The following is a 25,200-nucleotide window of genomic DNA, read 5'->3' as shown; positions in this document are numbered from 1 at the left end:
CTGTTAATTATCATTTTGGTGTGTTTTTCTGTTGTTTATGAACATGTTTTCTATTAATTAGAAATTTCCAATTACACTAAAAAATGTGAAGAAATTTTTTTTTCCAAAAATATTATGTGCCCAAACAAATGGAGTCTTGGAAGACAATTTTAAATTGATTTGCAATGATTTTAAATTGCCATAAATTGGCCATTGTCAACCTTCATGATGGACATAAAATGAGGGAAAGAGGTTCAATAATGATGAGAAAAGGAGTGATTTTGAGTAAAATTTTAATTTTGATATCAAATTATAAAAATATTGTTGTTCTGAAATAATTTTTAAAATATCACAGTTTTTGAAATTGTATTCTCAATTTAAGATTTTATTGAAATGCAGTTTCAAAATGGTATCTCTAAAACAACTGCAAAATGGCAGGTTTAGGGCACATTAGTAGCATAAAATTGCAGGTATGATTTTTACTCCATTTAGTGAAATTGGGTGTACCCACAATTTCACCCCCACAGTGAAATCAATTGTTCAACCTATGATTTCACTATGCAATCGATTTTCCTTTTTAAAAGAAATTCTACCAGGCCACCCAAAGTTTTTTATATTTTATTATTATTTTTATACAGTGATAAGGTTAGGCAAGATCTAAGATTCGGGAGGCTATTATGTGCTTCTACTTCACATTTTGATTTTGGAAGGAGGGAGGGTTCTAATTTATGTGCCCGTTTGGTTAGAGTTTTTTGGACCAAAATCACATTGGCAGTTTGAAAACGTGAGTATAGAACATTTGGTGAAATTTTGAAATCATGCTTTTTTAGTCTTGTAAATGTGAATAAGTGCACTTTTGCTCTGAGTAGCAATTATAAATTGCCATTTTTTCAAAAAGCCCAAAAACTAAAAACTAAAAACTAAACCAAACTCTAATACTCACCTTATATCTATAGTAAAATGACGTTGAAGATGAGATTTCTCTCCTAGTGAAATAACATCTTGAAGATGTAGTTTTATATATCACTAAATTTACATGTTCCAATTTCACATCACAGTAAAAACTCATCTTTAACATGTGATTTCAATTTGTATACATCATGGCAATTGCAAATTGGATAATGATTCTCTCATATCCACTCTCATGTTTTTAACATGGATATTTCCTTTTCGTCTCTTAAAATGTGTATATCAGCACATCAATTGTGAAATATTGTGTATATTAACGCATCAAAATGAGTGGAAGAGAATATTTTCCCTTGCTAACTAAGCATGAAATTCATCTCCAACTCATGGTTTTAAATGAAATGATGGCTTGAAGATGCAATTTTTGAAGGTGTTCTATTGTCAAAATTTGTTTTAAAAACAGCAATATTAATTCTTCAACTCATGGTTTTAAATGAAATGACGACTTGAAGGTGCAATTTTTGAAGGTGTTGTATTGTCAAAATTTGTTTTAAAAATAGCAACATTAATTGATATTAAAATTTCAATTTTGCTCTGAATCACTATGAGAAATAAGTACCCTTTTTACCTAGTTTACAAGTTAAAAAGGAAAGATGCTGGAGGTTTGTTTTGGCATTGGGGAACCCACAATAACCTTTTGAAAATCTACTCCTTTCTCTAATTAGATTAGTTTTTCTTTTGCCGAATAATTACATTAGTTAGATTCTTAATTTCTTACTAATCCGAGATGTGTACCTTTTCAAAGAGTCACTTTCACATAGGACACATCACTAATGATAATTGCTAGAAGATTTGAGTGAAATTGAGGAACACATAGAATCTTTTTTTTCCCCCTAAGAGAGGAGTGAACGAGGCCCATTAAGCATTATTTGGACCTTTCATAAGGTTAAACATGAAAACATGATCATTGTTTGATTATGCTTCAGTAAGACTAAGAGAAGGCAGATTAAACATATATAAGTGCATAAAGTGAATCGTACCACTGACTTTTATTTCCATTAATCTAGCCTCATATATAATTTCTTCTGTCCTCTTTGAAGACAGAAAATAGTAGTCATATTGGAATCCAAATCCATAAACCAGCAACACTTTTGGCATTTTTTTACCCAATCTGCCAGCGAATCTCTACAGCCAGGGAAGTCCAATGCAAGCACTGACACCAGTTTCCTCAATAGAACCAATGAACAACCCTTTCTTTGTTATCCCATATAGTTTGCATGGATTTCCTTTCTGACCCCATGTCATGGTTTGATTCTAGTTCAGCAAGGGTCAGATTTTTCCTCCAAGCCAATTTGGGAAAAGTTCCTCCAACGCACTTTTTGGTAACTCAAAGAAATATTCATATGTGCTTGTGGTCACATGAGACTCATGAGCTATTTAATAGTCATGTGACTTATTTAAATGAGCTATTATATTATGTGATTTAATATACGTGGATGGTCTTAGGAACTATCATGTAATGGTCTCAATGAGATTCTTCTAACCCAGTTCGGAGGAAAACTTGTCTTTCGGGAAGAGGATGATTTAAACATATGAAAAAGTGCATAGAGTGAATCATACCACTGACTTAATAGGCGCGTTATATACTTTCTTCTGTCCACTTTGAAGACAGAAGAAAGTAGTCATTTTGGAATCAAATCGGTATGCCAACAGCATTTTTGGAGTTTTTTTTCTCCCATCCTGTCATTGAATCTCTCCAGCCGGGGTAGTCCAATGCAAGCACCGACACCAATTGTTCTATAAAACTCATGAACAACTCTTATTTGTTATCCAATACAGTGTGCATGGATTTTCTTTCCGATCCCATGTTAGCTATAATCCTACCTCTTCTCTTAATCTTTATTTTCTCCAGGAAATTGCAGCAAAAGCATGGGAAGAAGTATCATCCTATTGGTGGCACCATATTTAACCAGCTTCTGAATTTCAATAGGTTGCAGCACTATATGACTGATCTTGCTGGGAAGTATAAGACCTACAGGCTGCTCAGCCCTTTTAGGAATGAGATCTATACGACTGACCCAGCAAATGTTGAGTATATACTTAAAACAAATTTCAACAATTATGGCAAGGTATAACTTGATTCACAAAATGCATGACTTGCTGACAGAAATAAAATTATTTGAAAGATAGACGGTGTATTTATCGACGTACAGATATAGAAAGCCAATGCCGCTTATCACATTACATATTTGGTAGCTGGATTATCAATTACTAACGTTAGCATTGGCATCCCGAGCTGGTTGAAGCTCGCTAGTTCAGCCTATTCCCTAAAAAATTAAAGCATCTCCAGTAGATGATAAAGGAAGGTATATAATATTAAACATTTTCTGAAACTTTGTGCAGGGTTGTTACCATAACAGCATTCTGAAGGATTTGTTAGGTGATGGAATTTTCACAGTTGATGGCAATAAGTGGCGCCAACAGAGGAAGGTATCAAGTTATGAGTTCTCCACAAAGATATTGAGGAACTACAGCAGCATAAAAGAATGTGGCAAAACTTGCTCATATATTGTATGAGGTTGCTAACTCCAACCAGATAATGGATATTCAGGTGAGTATGCTACGCTCAAGATTTGCATATGAATCCGATGATCCCATCTGAGTTCCAACCATATAATGACTGCAGGATCTCTTTATGAAATCAACTCTAGATTCAATTTTTAAAGTTGCATTTGGAGTAGAGCTAGATAGCATGTGTGCTTCAAGTGAAGAATGCAACAATTTCGGCAAAGCTTTTGATGATTCTAGTGCACTGATCCTTTGGCAATATGTTGATATCTTTTGGCAAATGAAGAGGTTTCTAATTATTGGATCAGAAGCAGCACTAAAGAAAAATATCGAAGTAGTTGACAATTTTGTATATAAGCTAATCCATATTAAGGTTCAGCGTATGCATGATTCAGAAAACGATTCAGCTCTAAGTGAATCACACCATACCTCAATATCAGTTGGGTAAAGCCTTGATCTTAATTTGTCAATTTATTTATCTGTGCAGATGAAGAAAGAAGACATTTTGTCAAGGTTTCTGCAAGTGAGCGAGACCAGTACAAAATATTTGAGAGATATTATTCTTAACTTCATATCTGCTGGCAAAGACTCAACAGCAACAACTCTTTCCTGTCTCATTTACATGCTCTGCAGGCATCCTAGCTTGCAAGATAAGGTTGCACAGGAAGTGAAAGAAGCAACCAAAATGAGTGAAATAGATAATTTTGCTGAGTTTGCAGCCAGCATGAATGAGGAAACTCTAGGAAAGATGCAGTATCTCCATGCAGCTATAACTGAAACTATCAGACTTTACCCCCCACTTCCAGTGGTAAGGAAAAAATTGACCATATGCATCAGCACGTGATGAATTTTCTCCTTGGAAACCCATGTTGGTTAGTTTAACAGAAAGGACAGACAAATTTCTTCAAATCTGAAAATTTTTGGCATCCAAATAGTGGAATGAAATACCAAGCTATGCATAACAATTCCCGAATAATGTAACATAATTATTTAAATTCTTAAAATTTTTAAACAGATGGTAGAGTGGAGACGAGATTCAAACTTTGGATCACCTACTTTGATACCATAATAAATTATTAATTATTCCAAAAGTTTAAGTTGTTAGGAAATAGTAAATTTAATCTAACCATAATATTAACTATGGTCCATGCCTTTTACGTTATCTTCCCCCTTTGGATACAGGATGCAAAGATCTGCTTTTCTGATGATACTCTGCCTGATGGTTTTAGCGTGAGGAAAGGAGATATGGTGGCTTACCAACCGTATGCAATGGGCAGGATGAGATTCATTTGGGGTAATGATGCAGAAGAATTCAAACCAGAGAGGTGGCTTGATGAGGATGGTTTATTCCGGCAAGAAAGCCCTTTCAAGTTTACTGCATTCCAGGTTAGTAGATGTTTTTTCTGTAAAATTTCAAACTCATGAATCATGCTTCAAGCGCAAGCTCACTACTAGCTCTTCTGGCCATTGCTTGACTTACTTTGAAGCAACATAAAGCACATCAGAGTGCAAGTATAGTAACATAACATGTCTAGGGTGTGACCTTCAATTCAAGTTCAGTTCAATATTAAAAAGAATGACTAGTGGTACTAAACCAAGTCTCTCATGGTGCTGGTTAACAGGGTGGCCCGAGAATATGTCTAGGAAAGGAATTTGCTTATCGGCAGATGAAGATCTTCTCCGCAGATGAAGATCTTCTCCACAGTCCTGTTAGGCTGTTACGTGTTCAAATTAAGCGATGATAAGAAAGCTGTTGATTACAGGACAATGCTTAATCTTCACATTGATGGAGGCCTCCATGTTCGTGTCTTCTGGAAACATGGAAGTTAACTTAGTATTACTCACAAAGGAAACAGATGCTCAGTTGGTTTTCACTGTATAAGTCTTCATGTGGCTAAAAACCAGCCTGCATTATCCCCAAGTTGGATAATAATACGGGCTTTCAACTCGTTAGAAAGTGAAAAATCTGTTGGGCCACATGCAATTTTTTTTTTTAAATCAACAAATATTTTTACTAAAATTTTTTAAATATTCTAGCTAAAATTGCTAGGCCAATATCTCAAACCAATAAAAAGATAAATTAATCACACACAAGAACACCAATATTTACATAGAAACCCTTTCTTCTTGAAAGGAAGAACTACGAGACCAACTCCAACCATATATTCACTATTATAAAAACAATTACAATGTCTTCTCAAATGTATGCCCAAAAGATGAGTGCACAATAAATATAAAAATCAACAATTCTCTAAGAATTAGTACAAACTCACCCTAACTGGGAACTCAACCAAGCTTAGGGAGAGCTTGGGCTTACTTGAGGAGAAGAGGGAGTGAGTAGCCATGCACCCTGTTGGATAAGGATAATAGGATGCTACAACGCCAAGGTAAACCCAAGGAAGTTATAGATAGGAGACTTGGTGTTAAGGAAGTTCAGTCATGCTACAAGGGATTGCTTAGGCCGAACTAGGAAGACCCAAACAAGGGAACTAGTAAGAACAAGCAAGGGACTAATCACTTGGAGATACTAGAAGGCAAGTCACTGCTCCACGCCATACATGGCACACTGAGAACTGGAAAAGATAATACTCGTATGTAAATGTAACATCTAATCACTGCCATTATTAGATTAAATTACTTCATTTTGTCATACTTCTTGTGTCTATAGGAGGAGATTAGGCCATTCACGTAGCGAGCCAAGCATTCTTTTGATATCTCAATGAAATTTTAACATGTTGGATTACAAGCCAAGCATAAAATCATGAACTGAATCCTATGTATGAGCAAATGACTGGATTTAAGCAAAAGGGTTTTTTTATCACCCCTTCAGATGATATATATATATATATATATATATATATATATATATGACTTTTACTTCAAGTGTATTACATCAGATGACAGAATTGGTTCAAAAAATTAATGACCACATGCACCGTTTAAAAACTCCCTTAGTGCTAGAATCACACTAAATAAAACTTTCCTTAATTCCTCCATCAAAAACCACAGATGCATCCTTATTTTTTTTTTTCATGAGTACGGCAGAAGCATCGTTGTTAGAGAAAACAAAAATTAATTAGTATCATGTTTGGGGGATGCAAAATTTAATAAATAATTATATGTAACTTAAAGAATATATTTCAATTATATAAGTAAGATCAAATAATAAAATACAAGATAGTAAAATTTTAAAAAATCAAAAACAAAAACAAAAACAAAAATTACCTTAGGTTATATGATGAGACCAAACTTTTGCCAAGTCTTTATTACAAGTCTTTCAGCCTCCTAGAATGGTGGAAGACAGCATGAAACCTAAGCTTTCCAAGCACTCTTGGAAAGTTTATCCACATAATATAAAAGATATGACTGATACTTAGAGGGGTAAAAAAATACTAAAATGACGTTTTCATTAATCTTTAGACCCAAAAAAAAATTTATATATATATATATATATATATATATAATGTTGTGACATGGGGTTAGTTTTCACTTTTCAGTATACATAATTAGACTAGATTCCACAATAATACAAGAGAAAATGATCCACCAACTTTCTTCATTTCCATTCATAACAAAATTTGTGAGAGCACGAGCCCTCAAGTCCTCAACAATAAATACACACCTAAATGTCATGCAAACATAAAAGACATGGATTATAGGAACATGGGCATGCATCATTTGAAACCTACTAAAGTGCTGGTGTAGTCACTGGAGAAGGAAGTTGAATCCCTGGCCTTGAAGCCCATCCCTTGCGGCTCCTATATGCCTCGATAGTTTGCAACCGAATCCTCTCTTGCGAAGCATTTTGGGCATTCTTGAATGCCTTCATGATAATATCAGTTAAAAAAATGAGATTTCTTGTCAATGGGAGATCATATTTATCTGTTATATAATAAAACAAAAATATATGATAATACCTTAGGAACTGAAGTCAACTTTGGTGGAGCTTCAACCACTTCTCCAAATTTTATCTTCTCACGCCCAGGAAAGTCCAGCTCCTCCCCTGTCTTGGCCTTTTTATGTTTCTTCTTCTTTTCTTCCAGGTACCTGTATAAAATTAAGGTTTACTTACATATCTGTTAAGCAAAGGCAGCATGCCTGAGCTGAGTAAGAAGTTCTGGAAATTTTTACTCTATTTGCTTTTCCCAGAACCATGTAAAATTACACGCCGCAAAAAGATAATTGGCATAATATGGTTTTTTAATATCAAACTGGTTAAAAAGGAAAAAATAATAAAGTACAATTTGAATTGCTTACTTTTTCTTGCGCTCCCGTCTTTTAAGACGAGTATCTGAGTTCTCCATAGGTGTTTCAAATCGAAGGTCATTAACCTGCTTTCTCTTTCTCTTTTTCTTTTTCTTTTCACTTGTGCTGTTTTGCACAATATCATCACCATCATCTGTATCCTCAGATGTCTTCAAATGCTCATCATTACCTCCATCATCCATCACACTAGTTCTTAAGTCAGCTCTATCCTTTGGACGGGATTTCTGTAAATTTATCAGACATAACTAATCGGCACAAAATCTGATTTTTTTCTGAAGAACTAAAAGCTTGATAAGAAGAATCAGAGTTGTCAGGAAAACTACTAGGGGCTTAGGGCATGAATAATGGGGTCCCCATAAAAAATTTAAAAAAGAAAAGATCAAGTCAATCACCCATTGATTGTCACAATAAAAACTCAAGCATATGTCTCGTAAAATTTATTTCCCCATGGAGAAAATTAACAAGAACAAGAGGCCAAAAAAAGGGAGGGGGAGAGCAGAAGAAATCAATTATGTTTGCAAGAGTTGTAACATAATAAAAATAAATAGTTGTTAGCTTATCACGCTGTGCACCCCTAGTGTCAGCATCCAATAAATATTAAAATTAAAACGTCAAACTGAACTACTTTTAAACCAAGCTCAATTGTAATTTTTCTATTAAGTTTTCAATTATAAAAGATAGTCAGTCATCAGCCAATTAGCTATAGCTCAGCTGGCATTTCCTCCTCTCATAATAATGGGATGGAAGATGAGGTCATGGGTTCAAGACCCACTGGGTGTGTATGTGTGTATGTGTATACCAATCAAAATAGATAGTCAATCATCAAAAACTCACTATTCATAGTGGATTGTCAAATTCTTGCATAAGCAATGAAGCTTTCAAGGATTAATAAAGTTCCCAAAAAGGATTTAACTTTAAAGGGAAGTGTCACACCCATGTTTTCTAAACAGAACCTAATCATAAATCTAACGACTTGACGATACCCGATACCCTAATACAAGTTTACATTCTACAACTATCATTGCCATTGGAAGCATGAATTCGTGATTCAGCCAATGAAAAACAGAGTATCTAATAAAAAAATGCAACTCAGTTTCATCCTCAATGCTTAGCACCTTATATATCATTCTACATATTCAATCTCAAGATTTTTTTTTTTTTTTTAATCTCAAAATTCATTATTAAAACACATTTATTGGGAGCAGAAAAAAGCAATAAAGCACAGCCCCAATATCAACAAATCACTACAAATTAGCAAAAAAAAAAATCTACAATGATCATGGATTGGGCAGAAAAGAAGTGAGCGCTATAGAATTCCAATTAATAAGAATAAGAATAATTGAAACTTGGGATTAGTTATGGAAGAGAGAAAACAAAAATTAGAAGAAACTTACACTATTAGCTTGACCATCCTTTGCAGCAGACTCTGAAACAAACACAAAGCCATCTGAGAAAGATACAAAAACCTATATATAGGCATATAGACAGGAAGAGCGAGAGAGAGAGAGAGAGAGAGAGAGAGAGAGAGAGAGGGGGAACCTTGGGGTTTGGGGGAGAGAGAGGAAGTGAGGGACATGAGCTTCCGGAGTTTGGAAGGGACAGCGTCGATTTGGGAGAGGACGGGCGGCGGAGGGAGGCGGCTGTGGCCTCCATGTGCGGCTGCGTAGTTTTTCTCTCTTCTTTTCTGTCCTTTCCTTCCCATCTCTGAATAATATGATATGTTGTTTAGCGAGTTGCGAATAGCTAGCAACCCTACTACTTTTCCTGCTTTGCTTTCTTTCTTTCTCGCTTCAGTTTTTCATTTGCTTGGTCGAAAATTACGACCTAAAAAGTTCCAAATTTTTTTTTGCCACAATTATTCTTGCGGTAGATTGCCAGCGATGGGAAAAGTGGTAATTCCCACATAAAAAAAGAATTACCTTGTAACTATATTTTTTTTCAAAATAATACCATTTTGCTAACAATTTTGTTAGTTAGCAATTTTATTATTTAGAAAACTAGCATCTCGAGTTACTGTAGCAACTCGAGTTTAAGAAACTCGAGTTAAAACTAAAGTCCACATGGGATTCGAGTTCCTGCTTTTTCTTCTTCCTTCCTTCTTTTTCTTCTCTCCATCTTCATTTTTTTTTTCTTTTCTCCACTGCTGTTCCACTCTCTTCTTCCAAGCCCCCAAAACTCAAGATGGTTCTTCCCTTAAAATAACGACCTTGAAAGCAAAGCAAAAACCCAAACCTAAACCCCAAACCCTTAAAATAATGATCTCGAAATCGAAGCAAAAACCCAAACCCAAAAATCACGATCTCGGCATTGGGTTTGACAATCTCGACATCGAAGCTGCTTGAATTTGACAATCTTAGCTTGGGTTTGATGATCATGGCACCGGAGCGGCTTCTATATTTTCTAGGTTGGTCTGTCTCCGGTGGAATATTTGGGTTTGGGGGAACTCGAGTATTAGAGACTTGATTTCCACATCAACTTGAGTCTTCAACACTCGATTCGCTACAATGAACTCGAGTGTAAGAGACTCGAGATGTTAGTTTCCTAAATAGTTTGGAAACAATGCTAACTAACAAAATTGTTAACATTTTGGTGTTATTTTGCAAATTTCCCCCCTTGTAACTCATGAGACATAGTCTCTTAAAATATACATATACAGGTGGGACTCATATGAGACCAATGTTGTTAATTCCATTTGTTCATGTTTAGGTTTCCAATTTGTCTATTAAAACAAAATGTTTCGATTCCAATCAAATCTAGCATATAGTTTGAAGATTATAAACAAATATTTAAATGAACATTTAACACTAATATATACTCATCACCAATAAAATAATAAAAATCAAATCAAAATAATATAACATTATTTTTTGCTTCTGCAGTATAGGTCTAGTAATGTTGTAATAGTTGTCCAACTCCTCTGCTTGTTTTATAGGTTTCTAAGTATTGTTTTTGAATTCTGCAGAAGTTGTTTTCTACATAATTCTACATTATTGTTCTGTTGTTAGCAGAGGGTTAAATATCCCTATTTGTCTATGTAATATTCTGATGTAATGTTGTAGTCTATGCAGAAATAGTTTGTTTTCCTGCATAATTGTTTTGCTATTAGCAGAGGGTCAGAGGTTCCGGTTCCCCTGTTTTATTTTGCAGGGTTTTTATGTATTGTTCGCATATTTTATCAAATAAATTTCTACGTTTTATCTCAAAAAAAAAAAAAATTTATTAGAAAATAAAAAGAGAACCAAAACAAACTTAATCGAAATAACCTGGAATGACTTGAAATGAACAAAAATTTAGCCTGAGGTGGAATGAGAGGAATGTCCACAGCAATGTGTGAAAACCCACGTAATGCTCAGAGGGTGGTCTCATGAGAAATTTTAAGAAAATGTGGGTGGTCTCATTAGAAATTTTAGAAAACCCACGTAATGCAGAGTCATTGCTTAACCACGGCAACAAAACAAGAGGGTAGCTCTCTCTTTTCTTATCCAACATTAACATTAGAACAGGACTAGTGAGGCCATCAACTGGATCTCTTCAATCAAGTGATCATATAGGGCCGTTGGGCAGTGCTCAAATTTCATGACTAGGACAAATTCAACGTCATCACACTCAAAGATGGGACACAATAAATACCAATCTCCTTATGAAAACACCGAATTTTTTTTTCATTTAACATTATTTTTGAAATATTTTAGTTGTTATATTTCAAAACTATGTAACAAACTAGCAACAAACTAGCATCTCAAGTTTCTAAAACTTAAGTTCAAAATATCCCCTGAAAACACCTGATAGTCTTCTATGGCTCCAAAATATAAGAATTAAGTCGGTCATTTACCAATGGCAGTCCTGAACATATATTGGGCTTACATAATGGAAGGTAATACAAGATCCAAGAAAGATAAGATAGGGAGAGAGAAAAACTAAAGTCCAATTGACATAAAAACAGTATAGAAAGAAAAACATGGAAAGAAGTAACATCCACTAACACCAACGGTTATAACAAGATGCAGTAATATAGATTTCTTTGGTTTAGAACATGGGACAATTTGTTTCTCAAAAAAATAAAGGTTAAATTTCAAACTACACCTTAAAGTTCTGAGAAATTTGAATTTTACAAAGTTTTAAATTTTGGATTTTACCCTCTAAAGTTATATTCCATTTGCATTGGCAACCCTTCTATCTATATTTTTTGATAAATGCCACATAAGCTTACCACAGATGTTTAATTCATTCTATAAAGCAATGTTACAACATTTTTTTTAGCCTATAAAATTTTTAATAATTAAAATAAAAATAACATAACATCATTTTATTAGACGAAATAAACAAGCATGACAAACTTATGACACTTAATAGAAAATATGGACAGAAGGATTGCTCATACAAATGAAATATAACTTCAATAAGTAAAATCCAAATTCTAAAATTTTAAGGTGTAAAATCCAAACATCTCAAAACTTTAGGAATACAGTTTGCAATTTACCCAAAAATAAAAGAAAATGACAATATTTTTGTACACATTGGAATAAAATTTAGGCCTGAATGTTGGCCGAAGTCTCAGGAATCCAGTAAAATTACCATGAAATTAAATGTTTAATAATTACCACAAAATCTTATTTACATATTTATTTGTATTAATGATTAGATGAAACATCAGGCAGCTTCATGATGGGGCAGCCTTCAATACCTCAATTCTATTTTCCATGATTCAATTCTGTTTGACTTGAGATATATGGGTCTATTGAGCTACCGGAGAAAGCAATTCACGGTAGTCTCTATCCAAAAAGAATACAGGAATGTATATACTGTACTTTCATTTAATTTTCTATAACAAAAATTTTTGATTGACAAAAATGAACAGCCTAACCTCAGACCCTAAAGATCTTCAACCTCAATGACAGCATACTTACAACTCAATTTTTGTTTCCTTTAAAAAACAAAATGCCTGAATCCATCTAACAACAACGCACTCTATAGATATACATAGGATTGCTCTGCTAGACTAATACTTATGTTACACCCACACAGACGGCGTTGAACGAAATTGACTTTGATTTTGAACAAGGCAGCCAACAGGCTCTTGTAGTATATCTGTCCTGGTGGTATAATAATGGTATCCATGTCTTTTGTGTTCCGTATCCAGTAAAACAAATATTGAAGGTCTAAAACTACGACTTTATGAGGGGTCTGAGCCCATCACCTTCCCAACCAAGCTTGAGCATGTGATCCACCACTTTCAAACTCAACTGCAAGCAAAAGGCAGCAACAGCGTGACAACATTTCAATTTAGAATATGCATTTACAGTGATTGCTACTTATTTCCTTTTTTCTTTTTGCAGGGTAAAGAAAATCTATTCTGTTCTTAAAATACTGTTTTATAAAACAAAAAGTTTATTTTAATTAAACAATTTTGCTTACATCAAAGTAACAAAATAAATTGATGGACAATAACAACAATTAGAACATTAAATAAAAACTAAAAGGTTGAGGAAATTTCTTTTTCTTTTAAATATCTATTGTATTCCATTATAAAGATGAAGGAGCTCATGTAATTGAAAGTCTCAAACGGAATCAATTTGTTCTTTGCTTAAGTGGGACAATGTTATGACCCATGGACACATGGAGTTGGAAGGAGTTGCTGAGTCAGGCAGTGGCTAAGTTATTGGGATCAAGATATTGCCTCACGTAGTAGCTATCATTAATTCAGTTGTGTTAGGATAATGTGTATTTGAATTTGATTGATAATTGAATTAAGTTGTTAGGACTTAGGATGGAGTCTATCTTGTGATAGAACTCTAGCTGATAAGATTAGGAGTTATCTTGTTAATTTGAATTCCAGTTCAGTGTATTTAAGCATCAAGATGAATAAAATGAGGAAAATAAAATTTAACACAAATATTCCTTCTTCCTTTATCTCTAGGAGGGTAGTCGCCTCGAATACGACTAATTCATCTAATCAACTGCAGTTCACTGCAGACAACCACCCTCAGTCCCCAGAATAGATTGAAAGCATTTGCTGGTTGTTAGCAATGTCCTTCATAGATTCTTCAGTTTTTTGTTTTTGTTTTTTTTTCTTCTTTTGTTGAGCATCATATGTTCTTCAGTTAATCACATGAAAAAAGATCATTTAACAAAACATTTGAGCATGGTTATCCCATTAAACAGTGCTAAAAGGAGTCAAAGAAGATTCCCCAGCTCAAATAGTAGCATATTGCTCTGCCATGGAGTAAGCAATAACAACATTAAATACAAAGAATAACATAACATTTAACTTACAGCTGGATCTGTGAATATTATCAACCGTTTATCTGCAGTTGACACCAAGAGATTCGTGTTATCCTTGTTTAGAGCCAGAGCTGTAATATCTTGCCCTTCACCAAGCTCCAGTATATGAAATAACTGCAGGATTAGGTATTATTGCCTGTTAGTAGGGCATGAGCCAACTTACTCATGAGTTATGACACCAAGCAAGTAATTTGTGAGCAAAATCTAAGACATCAAAATGAAAAATATCCAAGTTAAATTCCATTCGTAAGACATGCACAAGAAGCAAAGAAAAAAAAAAAAAGAATAGATAAAATGAAATTCCTATCATCATGTTCTGTTCTGTCTCATTGATATTATAGGAATGCTAAGTTTTACAAAAACTTATTCAGACCCAGGGCATGGCATGGAAGGAGAAAAGACAAGAGGGCTTAACAATTTAGCCAAGTTCCTGTATCTTAACAATGGGCTTTAAACACCAAAACACACTCCAGCACCTCAACGTACCAGATTTCAAGTAATTTGTGGTTAACACCACTAATATAAGGAGAATAAATATGATGGATTGTTGTACCAATCTCATATGTACCATGCCTCCTACCTTAAGAGTATGCAGATCCAGGAAGCCAATTGAAGGCGATGGAAGATCCAATCTGTTGCTTTTCCCAGTTTCATCTGATTCCAAATCAAGATTTTCAGTCCCTGGCTTCTGTAACTTCAGATCCCATCTATTATTGGCAGTCATATCATTTTCCAAACATGAATTCATTCCAATCAAAGCACTCTCCCCGTCCAAAGAAATTTCCAAGCAACTGATGCTACAATGGAAAGGAAGTTGTGCTCTGGCAATCAAAACCCCATTAAGAGAGAAGGAACTGAGAGTTTGTTGTGATTTATTCCAGGCCATTAAAACCCCCTGAGATGAGAGACAGACAGCATGGGCCTCCACACCAGAAAGCCTTCTTATCAGGCGACCCCTTCTTATAGAATGCAAGAGAATATCTGAATAAGTGGAGCATGAAACCACAACTCCCAGATCTGAGTTGACACAACAACAGAGTATTTCCTGGTGGTGACCCCGAAGAACATGTAGGGGACCTTCAATACGACACCTCCTGCTTTTGTCTGCTAATACGTTTGATGGAGTAGTACTGCTGGTTGAAGTCGGTGCCCCTGTTCCAGTGGAAGGCTCTAATATGCTGGTTGAGCGAGAAGTAAATGCCCTATGTATTCTCCAAAGTAATACCGTCGTGTCCCTGGATCCCGTCACCAGGTAGTTGCTATCAGGTGAAAGACCAAGACAAGTAACTGGAGCACAGTGCCCATGGGCTGTTTCTAAGGTTTTTGCACCATCAGATGATATTAGCTTGATACTATTATCCAAGTGTCCACCTAGTTACCAGCAGAAAAGGTACAAGACAAAGTTAATCTAGAAGTGCAATAGCAAATACTTATCTCAGTCATCAAATTCAATGCAGGCTGAATTTTAACATGCAGCAGTGGAAAAAGAGTTCACACTAGAGACATATGTAGAAAATTCAAACAACCATAGTGCAAATAACAACAATATATTGTAAGTTAATAAACTTCCGTAGGGCCCAGGGGAGGATTAAGCCCAACAAATCCAAGTAATAAAAGACAAAAGTAACATTAACATGACATTGGAAAGGACTAACTAACATTTCCTAGGCTATACATGCTGCTCTCATTAGGCTCCACCAGGTTTCCAGGAACACCAGAATGGCAAAGAAAATGAAAACACAAGTGATAGAAATAGATTATGCCAATTCAAAATTCTACATTGTTTCCTTTGTCTTTTCAACTATCTTCTAGGGAATCAAACTAAGCAGAAATATCACACAGACACACCTACATATTTCTAACGTTAGTCTTCCTTCAGTGTGAAAATTAATGGGCAAAGAAAAAAAAAGAAAAGAGAGAGAGAGAGAGAGAGAGTTATTCAGGGTTCAGGTATGTGGATTCCAAAATTTTCATTCTCTCTTATAGGCATTTCCGAATTCCTTATCAGAAATCAAACTAATAGATAGAGCAAACACACATAAAATTTAATGGAAAATGCACTGTTACCATTGATAAAAAAATATGTCAAACATCCTAATGTAATATGAGATTTAGATGAATTTGAAATTGAATAAATAGAAAATCCAAAAATAAAAAGGTCACCAGTGATAAAGTTAAAACCCCCAAAATTGATGTATTCAGAAACAAGTACCAAATTAGCTTTCCATTCTTTTTCTTCCAGTTCCATTATTTGGTTCTCCTCAAATGCAGCTCAGAATTTTCTAAGGGTCTATTGCCTTTAAACATCAAATTCCAAATTTATTACTAGTTTAATGCATGCATGTACTGTGCACCTATTAGCCAAGACATTTCAACAGAGATGGCTGAACAATTTAGCACCTGCAGGTTTCTCAGATACTCACAAAAGCTATCTATCAGAATCGCACTAATCTGGTATATCAATAGAAAATCCTATGAGTAAAATAAGTACTAACTATTAACCATGAATAACTTGCTGCTCTAGTCGGTTTCCTCCACCTTTCCAGTAACACAACAAAGCACAAGATTAGTATACAACAACAACAACAACACAGCTTTAGTCCTAAAAATTTGGGAAGGAAAAAGATTAGCTTCAATAATTTTAATCAACCTCTGATCACTTAATAGCCTTTCAGAGAAGAAGAAATGCCGTATAATTGATCAATGAAATGTGTAAGGATGAAAGTAATTCTTTTAAGATATTACCACAAATGGTGTAAGATATGCCTAGGTTGACAACACTGCTAACCTGATAGGTTCTTTACAGATACAAAAGAGAAGCAAGAATGCAGAGTTGCAAGGTTGTAAGCTAGTAAAGTCCTATTATTAGATTAAAAAAGTACACAATGAACTCACAGTATACCCAAGGAAAGTGTTTAGCAAAAAAATACTTCATCAAGTTAAAAAATTCTTACAATTTTTTACAGGAATGGAAGCACTCTACTTGATATATTAAATTCAAAGTACGTAAGGTTAGAATAAAAACTAAATATATGATTACCAGTAATAATTTCATCGTCACATGTAATTGAAACTATAGCTGAGCTTCTGATCCCAGATGTGGCAAATGCTAGAGCTTGGGGAAAGTGCCACTCGTCAGCACCAGATCCAGCTGGTCCTTTGAACATGCGCAGAAATGTTCCACCAGCAGAGCTGGCTGAGGCTCTGCCATGTTGAAAGAGGAACGGTGTACCCTGACCATCAGGTGTGTTGGGCTGCCACTTGTGCTGTGCAACACGTGCCGCTGGGGCATTAATATCAACAATTACAACAGTATCTGAAGAAGCATGAATGGCAGCTGCAGGTAGATTGCAGCGTTCAGGTGTTGGAATAGCATATGGTTTGACTTCTTGAGGATTGCGAAAGATGGTCTGACAAGTAAAACTACAATCAGGATCATCTTTTAAGTATATACTTTATCAGATAACAGACACCATAACAGCTGAAACCTCAATGTTAACATGAAAACTCAAGTGAAAGGAGTTTTTATTATTTTTTTGATAAGGGGTTGTATTTGGGGGGGTGGGGGGGGAGGGAGAAGACAACTCATGCACAAAGGATGTACAATAGCAGTACACCGTTATCATCATTATTATCATCATGGATGTACCATTTAGCCTTAATGGGGCATCTTGCAATATTTACACACACACTTCTTTACTTTATTTACCCCAACCCACTCCTATTTTATCAGCCACATCGTCCTTAATTTCCCCATCTTTATGCATTATCAATTCAAGATACCAAAAGTTATCACCCCTCAATATCTTTTGATGAATGAGTTTCACCATCCCTTCACCTCTATTTATATACTAGATTTATTCTCTGGATGGGCAAATAATCAATTTTAGTCCTATTTAATGTGGTCAACAGCAAAAGGCAACCTTGAGGTGCCAAGCCCTTGTATCACCTAAGGCACCAAAAAGGCGCTCAGGCGAGCAAAGTGAAGTGCAGAACTCTAAATATAATCATTACACTCTTTTCATACAAGGACCACATTGTGCTCTTTGATTACAAAGGTAGGACATTCAATTCCATCAAAAACCCTCCTGTTTCTTTCATACCACAAATTCCACGACACAAATGGGCATGACTTGCCACGCCTTAGCTACTCTATGGCAATGAAATCATCCTTGCCAATACTCCAAAAGATCAAGCCCAAATTTAGGCATCACCCAGACTAGTCCAAACAATGCAAAGACAAATGAACATATCTTTGTTGCCTAAGAACATTTAAGTAGCAGGTCATCAATAGACTCCCTGCTTCTTTAACACATACAACAACAATCAATAATCAACAAGATGCCTTTTTCGAAGTTGTCAATTGTCAAGACATTCCCTAAAGCCGCATTCCACATTGTGGGACCTTGGTCATCCATATGCTCTTCCAAGGGAAGGGAAACCTGTAGAACCCCTAAGGGCATTATAGCATGATCGAACCTCAAACATGCCTTTCTTGTTTGGTATCCACAAGGCTCAGTTTTCACATGTCAACGAAGGCAAATTATCATAGAGCAACTCAAAAAAAGAAGCAACTGATTCCATTCCCAATCCTGATGACATGAGGATTAATGTATTGGACCTCACCCTCATAGGTATTGAACAATTAAGATGTTGAAGCCTCCTTGTCCAAAATCTTACTCAAGAGCTGCTCATACAAACCATGAGAATTTGAAGAATGGCTTCCATCCCCCACTGATACTCTTCTGACCCCAAGGCTACTCTGTTATCAACCCTCCCCAAACTTCACCATATTCAGCATAGATTACTCTCCTCCAGAGATGGTCCCTTTCCGCTCCAAACCTCCAAGGCCACTTCCCTAAGAGTGCCAAATTAAAAGAGCTAAGCTTCTTGATACTCAAATTCCATTTCTTTTAAGGGTGAGCACACCACCATCCACCAAGGAGAACTTCTGAGGTATCACCAATGCCTCCCCATACAATATATCTTTGGAGTTTTTCCAATTTATTGGCCACATGTGTAGGCATCATGAACAAAGATATTAAAATAAAATAAAATAAAAGAAGATAGCGTACTCTTAATCAAAATCACCCTTCCTCTTTTTGGAAAGTACACTTTTCCCACCCTACCAACCTTCTTACCACCGTTTGAACTCAAATCATATGTATCTAATGCTCATTAGGAATGGTTTGAAAATTCAAACCAGTAGCAGGCTCTATTAATCTAAAAATAAACATTTAACAATATTATATAAATGGTCCGTTTGGATTGAGCTTATTTTTGCTGAAACTGAAAACTGAAACTGAAAACACTGTAGCAAAATAATTTTTAAATGTGTAAATAGTATCGTGGACCTATTTTTAATGAAAAAATTGCTGAAAAATAAAATTTGTGGATCTGTGAATAGTATACGGATGCATTGTTCATACACTGAAAGTCAACAAAACAAGCTTTAAACAAAATAATAATAATAAAAAAAGGGCTGAAACGCAGACGCACTGCGTTTCAGCCCAATCCAAACGCTACCAAAATCTTCTAAAAACAAAAAGTAAAAAAAAAAAAAAAAAAAAAAAAATCAAAGCTAAAAGATTATATGATTGAAGGTTTTTTTCCCCTTTTATTTTTTTTTTCCTTTCTTTCTTTTTGCTGAATTTCATTGAGGCTCTCACTTAGGCTTTAAAGGCAAGCTTGAGTGTTCAGCCGTTCACCTAGGCTCCAAAGGCAAACACCCTATTTAGAGGAACCTTGCCTCAAGGCTTCAAAGGTGCCTTGCCTTGACCAAGCACCTGGCTCGCCTTTGACCATACTGGTCCTATTTACCTTTAAACCCTTATTATTTAAAGTATCCCTCCAAACTTCCAATGAGTTAGCTCTAGTCTTATCAACTAACAACAATATCATTTGTATAAAGCAGACACCATAGAACCTTCTCTTGAATAGAGTATGCTCATTCATAATTAAATGTGAAGAGATAAGAACTTAATACTGATCCTTAATACAAACTTATTGTGATAGGAATGCTTATGATACCTCATTGGTTTTCACATTAGTTATCACACTGGCATACATATCCTTAACCAAATTAAAATTCTTTAGAGTAGCCCTTTTCCATTTCAAAATCCACCAATTGCCTTTCTAAATACCTTATCATAAACTTTCTCTAAGTCAATAAAAACCATGTGAAAATCTCGACTCCTTTCTCTATTTTCTCCATTAAATGCCCAGGTAAGAAAATAGCCTCCATTGTTGTCTACCCTAAAATAATACCAAATTAATTCTTTGATATTGTTGTTTCATGTCTCAACCTGTGCTCAATTACTCTCCTAAAGCTTCACGGAGAGACTAATAAGCTTAATCCCCCATTTTGGTTTTAAATTATCATGAAATACATCCCACTACCAGCAACATAATGGAGATACACGACACCTCCATAAAAATCTAGGGGGAAGATATAGAATGCTACATTAAAATTAAGGATAAAAACAAAAAAATTCCATATGTATAAGAAATCTGCAGAAACAAATTGAACCCAAGAAAATTAATGTTCAGCCAAATGAAATTGATTGTTACCTGCAAATGAAGAACATCAGCTAATGGCATCTTCTTCAAATGAGGGACAGTCAAAAGTTGGGATGGGGTTTGTCCAAAGTATGCAATCTGGTCTTGTGTAGCGCGCTGTTGTACCTTTTGTTGGTACAAAAGAGGAAAACAAAATGAACACAAGTAAGAAACAGAAAAATCGAAGAGCAATTATGGCCAGCAAAATAGACTTACTGGGTCCACGATCTTATCAATATCGACTGTCCCTTCATAGGTGATATAAAAGAATACATTATTTGCCAATATAGCTTCTTTGCCCCGTTGCTTATACCTGAACGTTCCAATTCAATGCAGTAAACACCAGATGAAAAAAAGAAGAAGCTCCAAGTTGATTTCAGTATGACAGTTTTCTAATATCTCTACCATGGTTAACAATTGTCTAAAGATTAAAAATGAAATAACAGAGCAATATGATTCAGAAAATTATAATTCCTGTCACAAAATTGGGATACCTACCCAAATATAAGATCAATCCACTCATGCAAATGGGCAGATACATGCTCGCTCTCAAGAGCCATTCGATGCTTATGAATGAAATCAATTGGGTTTTCAGCCCAAGGAGGAAGTTCAACAGAATCTGATATGGTGAATATAAATCAAAAGAGAACATTCAACTTCAGTTTGATGGCCATCAATATTTATCCATGTTACTAAAACAAAGTAATTTGAGAAACATACCAAGCTTTCCACCTAATTGTGTTGTACCAAAATCAATTGAGTTTTCATTGGTCAAGGTCTCAGGGAGGTAAAATAGCTCAGGAACCTAAGGTACAAAAACACAGAATATTTATTTCAAATTCATAACCATTATATGAAATTGAAAAGTAAACAAGGATGAGAGATGTAATTCCTTCATAATAATGATCATACACATACCAATTCCTTCACATCACTCATTTCCTCAAGAATTCCATTCCAAGTACCAGCAATATCTGAAAACATCCGATCTGCATGATCAAATTTGCCACCTTGCAATTGAATCGAGAGAGTTGTAAATGGTTCAACCCTAACAAGGTAATATAGAACCTGTAATAGAAACACAAAAAATTCCAGAGGTATCATCATAGTGTCTCCTAATAATTAAGAAACTTCACCCAATTGATACTGAATTTAATTAGTACACAAACACAAAGAATGTTGTATAAATATCAGAAATGACAAGTTTCAGAATATTAAATCAAACAAATTGCCATTTTTCAACATAGACTGCCAGATTACCAAAGAATAAAGGTGTCTTGTCACGAATAAAGTTGTACTTTGAGAAATGACAAATCTGGAAACATAGATTTTTTTTTTACATTTTTTTTTAAGCAATTGAATTTAATTGAAAGGCTCAAAAAAAAGGGGTCGCACTGCCCTAGTACACAGAAAGTGTACAAAGGAGAGCCAAATAAAAACATGGCACATTTTATATAATATAATGAAGATAATAGATGTACCTAGAATTTCACATGAACTTTCAGCAAGGAAAGCTCAAGTTTTTCTCAATTCAATAACTAGCAATATAGGGTCCAGTGTGAATTGCAAATTTTCGGTGTAGACAGCTGAATTACCAAAGAATAAAAAGGTGTTTTAACTTTGAAATAATTTGAGATCTATGCTCTGAGAAAATGACAACCTAATTGGAAAACAGGCAACATTTGAGATGTACCTAGAACTTCCTGTGAACATTTAGCAAGGAGAGTTCAAGTCTCTCAATTCACTACTAACTAGCAAACTAGGATCCAGGATAAATTGCAAAATTTTCAGTGTACACAGCCGAATAACCAAAGAATAAAAGGTATTTTAACTTTGAAATTATTTGAAAATGACAACATAATTGAAAAACAAGCAACATTTCATATAAACTAAGGCAAACAATGGATGTAAGCAAACTTTCATGCTAACTTTTAGCAAGAAAAGTTCAAATTACTATTGAATTTGTGAGTTATCATAATTCACTACTACCCTAGCAAAATAGGATCCTGAAATCAAACCAGAAAAATTTTCAATATATAAATAATAATTTTTTTTAATTATGGATTACACACAAGCAACATGATATTTTGCAAAGCAAATAAAGAAATATCAAATATCATCAAATTCCTCCGTGGAAGGTCCACGGCTCGCAGTCTCCAACTTGCAGCAATCATCGAATTCCTCACTTGAGTAATTTGAACCCCTAATCTCACCCTCCAACCAATTACTAACGAAGAATGGAGTTTCAGATGAGCTATAACTCATTGGGCACAGCAATTACAATATATTAACACAGCAAAAACACTAATACAAAAAAATAAATACAAGGGAACACCTACTGTTCCAGCACTTGAGTAGTGTGAACCATAATGGAATTTGGGGATGACGGGATCCTCAAAGCTAGAATATCTCTCTTGGAATTTTTTGAGACGGTCAGGATTCAAAGCACCAACAGGCTGTAAAATATAAGGCTTTAATGACACCATAAAATTCATAATTCTACAATGACAGGAAGAAAAATTCAAATGATGCCACCTTTGAAAGATCTCGATAAGAAGAAGGATCAGCGAGATCCAAACTTTTTGAACTGTAGTCAGAAAGAATCCAAGGGAAAACTGGATACTGCAAGAAAAATGAAAAAAAGCTTAGTAACAGATGCTCAGAATTTCTCCATATAAAATGAAGAACTGTTGAGAAAAATCAACCTGAGTGATGTCATTATAACTACGACCAGCCAGGGTATTCAGCTGCATCAGATATTCAAAATTGCTGATCTGCATGAGAGTTGTGATTATACAGATTATTATTCTCATCTCTTTATGGGACATATTAAAATTTAAGAAATGAAAGCACTAAAGCTATATAACTGCAAACAATATTCCTGACAATGTGAAGTTCACTCTGAACTCATACCTCCCACCTTGCCCAACGTTCCATAAGCTGAGTTCTCTTCAGGAGTTGATCAGGTCTCTAGAATACATAAATAATTAAATTAGTCCTCAACTATAAAGGCAAAGATGAAGGGGGAAATCCTTGCAAAGATTATAATCCTGCACTGAAATCACTCACACACATGAAGCTAAATTCAAATGTCATAGAGATCATGTCTAGTATTTTTTTTTTTTTTTAAATGTTGTGAGTGTGTTCAAATAAGCTTATCTTGTTTAAAAAGAAGCTATGTAAAAGTGTAATACCTAGAATAAGTGAGATTTTAAGCTCACATTTTAATTTTAAAAACACAAACCCTATGATTGGGGGTATCTTGTAACTCATTAGTCAATATCAAAGTCTATTTAATCTACAATTGTAATTCTTTAGGAGGCTCTATCTTGTGAGTTTTCTTCTTACCTAAAAAAAAATATTTATTACTTATAAAGAAAATTCCTATTTTACACTTCCACAATCAGACAAAGAGTGCATTAGGTAGGGTGGAAAAATGAGAGGATAGACAAGGGTGAAGAGAAAATGGAAGATAGATTGCAATTCTAGCTTGTTTGGTAGAACAAAAAAGTAGAAGAAATGAAAAAAATGAAAGCTTATTGCTTTCTATCTAGGTGTGCCACTTAAAATCTTCCCAAAATGGGAGAAAAATGTCTTAAATAGGTGATTTTTTTTTTTTTTATAAAAGTCTAACATAGGTGATTTGACAATCTAATCCCTCTAATTTATTCAATAAAAGGATATAATAGAATTTAATACAAGATGCTTTATTCTCTCCACTTTTCTCTCCCTCCTAACCAATGTTAATCTCTTTTATCCTTTTTTTTTTCCTCATCCACTTTATATTTTCTTTCCTCTCACTTCTCTATCTTCTCTACCAGACAAAACCTAATGCACTCTACATGCCTGTCATGTATACCAAATATTACATTCACAAAGTAGCTATCTGATTCATAAACTCAGATAATAAATAAATAAATAGAAACTTTAGTTTGAGCACTATCTGGACGGGAAAGTTCCATGTCTAAAATTCTTTGAAATTTAGTAAGTTTGACTGGAATGAGAGGATATTTAAACCAACAATGGAGTTGACAGATGAAGTTATTGTGGGTGTAAAAGTAGAAAGTTTATACCTTTTATATTTTTGCTAACAAGATCCTTACACAACACTGACAGACAAAAAACTTTCACAGACAATTATCTACACATATAGCAGGAGGAACAAGATGCAAACCTGAGTTGCCAAATATATATTGTTCAAATGAGGAGGACGCGCTTGAACAATAGCTCGATATGCATTTTGCCGCCCCTCAACACTCTGAAGTATAAAAAGGGGGGGAAACAAGAAAAAGTAAATGTCAACAACAGGTTGATTAGCAGGCATATTGCAAGGATTGGAAACAAATACTTTTATACTTTTATTATTTACACAAGCAAAAAGCAAAGGAAATGGAGATGATATCTTTCAAAGATGTACCCCAAAATCAAAGAAGAAATTTGAGCGGTCAACCATGAACAGTTCCAAAGCACTCCTTCTTAGGAGATACCTGTGGGGAAAAGAACCCAGTAAAGGGAGATGAAGAACAGAAACAAACAGAAAAGTATCAAATAACTTAACATGAACAGCTGAGAGGCAATGGCATCACATTATATTACATAACTACAAAAGATAGTATGAGAAATAACATCTCAGACTTAAGT

The 25,200-nt window shown here is 34.8% G+C and overlaps 2 protein-coding genes and 1 pseudogene across 4 annotated transcripts in view; 1 reads left to right on the top strand and 2 right to left on the bottom strand.

Moving 5' to 3' along the window:
- The first annotated feature begins 2,729 nt into the window (after nt 1–2,729).
- On the top strand, nt 2,730–5,369 carry LOC115958548 (annotated as a pseudogene).
- Nucleotides 5,370–6,977: 1,608 nt separating this feature from the next.
- Nucleotides 6,978–9,561, bottom strand: LOC115958550 (eukaryotic translation initiation factor 5B). The gene is made up of 5 exons (XM_031076972.1): nt 9,259–9,561; nt 9,114–9,145; nt 7,711–7,943; nt 7,371–7,500; nt 6,978–7,276 (listed from the first exon to the last, which is right to left on the bottom strand). The coding sequence occupies exons 1-5, from the start codon at nt 9,419–9,421 to the stop codon at nt 7,142–7,144; spliced, it is 693 nt and encodes a 230-aa protein (XP_030932832.1). The 5' UTR covers nt 9,422–9,561; the 3' UTR covers nt 6,978–7,141.
- Nucleotides 9,562–12,290: 2,729 nt separating this feature from the next.
- Nucleotides 12,291–25,200, bottom strand: part of LOC115958546 (BEACH domain-containing protein C2) — a 36,357-nt gene continuing 23,447 nt past the window's right edge. For all 3 annotated transcript variants that reach the window (XM_031076966.1, XM_031076967.1, XM_031076968.1), the window contains exons 18-32: nt 24,977–25,046; nt 24,734–24,817; nt 23,473–23,529; nt 23,265–23,333; nt 23,095–23,181; nt 22,899–23,015; nt 21,478–21,627; nt 21,280–21,364; nt 21,058–21,178; nt 20,776–20,872; nt 20,572–20,685; nt 17,042–17,411; nt 14,582–15,372; nt 13,993–14,115; nt 12,291–12,962 (exon numbers count right to left, since the gene is read on the bottom strand). In XM_031076966.1, coding sequence (XP_030932826.1) covers nt 12,885–12,962; nt 13,993–14,115; nt 14,582–15,372; nt 17,042–17,411; nt 20,572–20,685; nt 20,776–20,872; nt 21,058–21,178; nt 21,280–21,364; nt 21,478–21,627; nt 22,899–23,015; nt 23,095–23,181; nt 23,265–23,333; nt 23,473–23,529; nt 24,734–24,817; nt 24,977–25,046 — 2,413 coding nt within the window. In that variant the 3' untranslated portion in view covers nt 12,291–12,884. The remainder of the gene's footprint in view (nt 12,963–13,992; nt 14,116–14,581; nt 15,373–17,041; nt 17,412–20,571; nt 20,686–20,775; nt 20,873–21,057; nt 21,179–21,279; nt 21,365–21,477; nt 21,628–22,898; nt 23,016–23,094; nt 23,182–23,264; nt 23,334–23,472; nt 23,530–24,733; nt 24,818–24,976; nt 25,047–25,200) is intronic.

Source organism: Quercus lobata, chromosome 8 (genome assembly GCF_001633185.2).
Source record: "Quercus lobata isolate SW786 chromosome 8, ValleyOak3.0 Primary Assembly, whole genome shotgun sequence".
In the NCBI taxonomy this organism is placed as follows: domain Eukaryota; kingdom Viridiplantae; phylum Streptophyta; class Magnoliopsida; order Fagales; family Fagaceae; genus Quercus; species Quercus lobata.
Note: the sequence above shows the minus strand (reverse complement) of the source record. Positions and strands in the feature narration are given on the sequence as shown.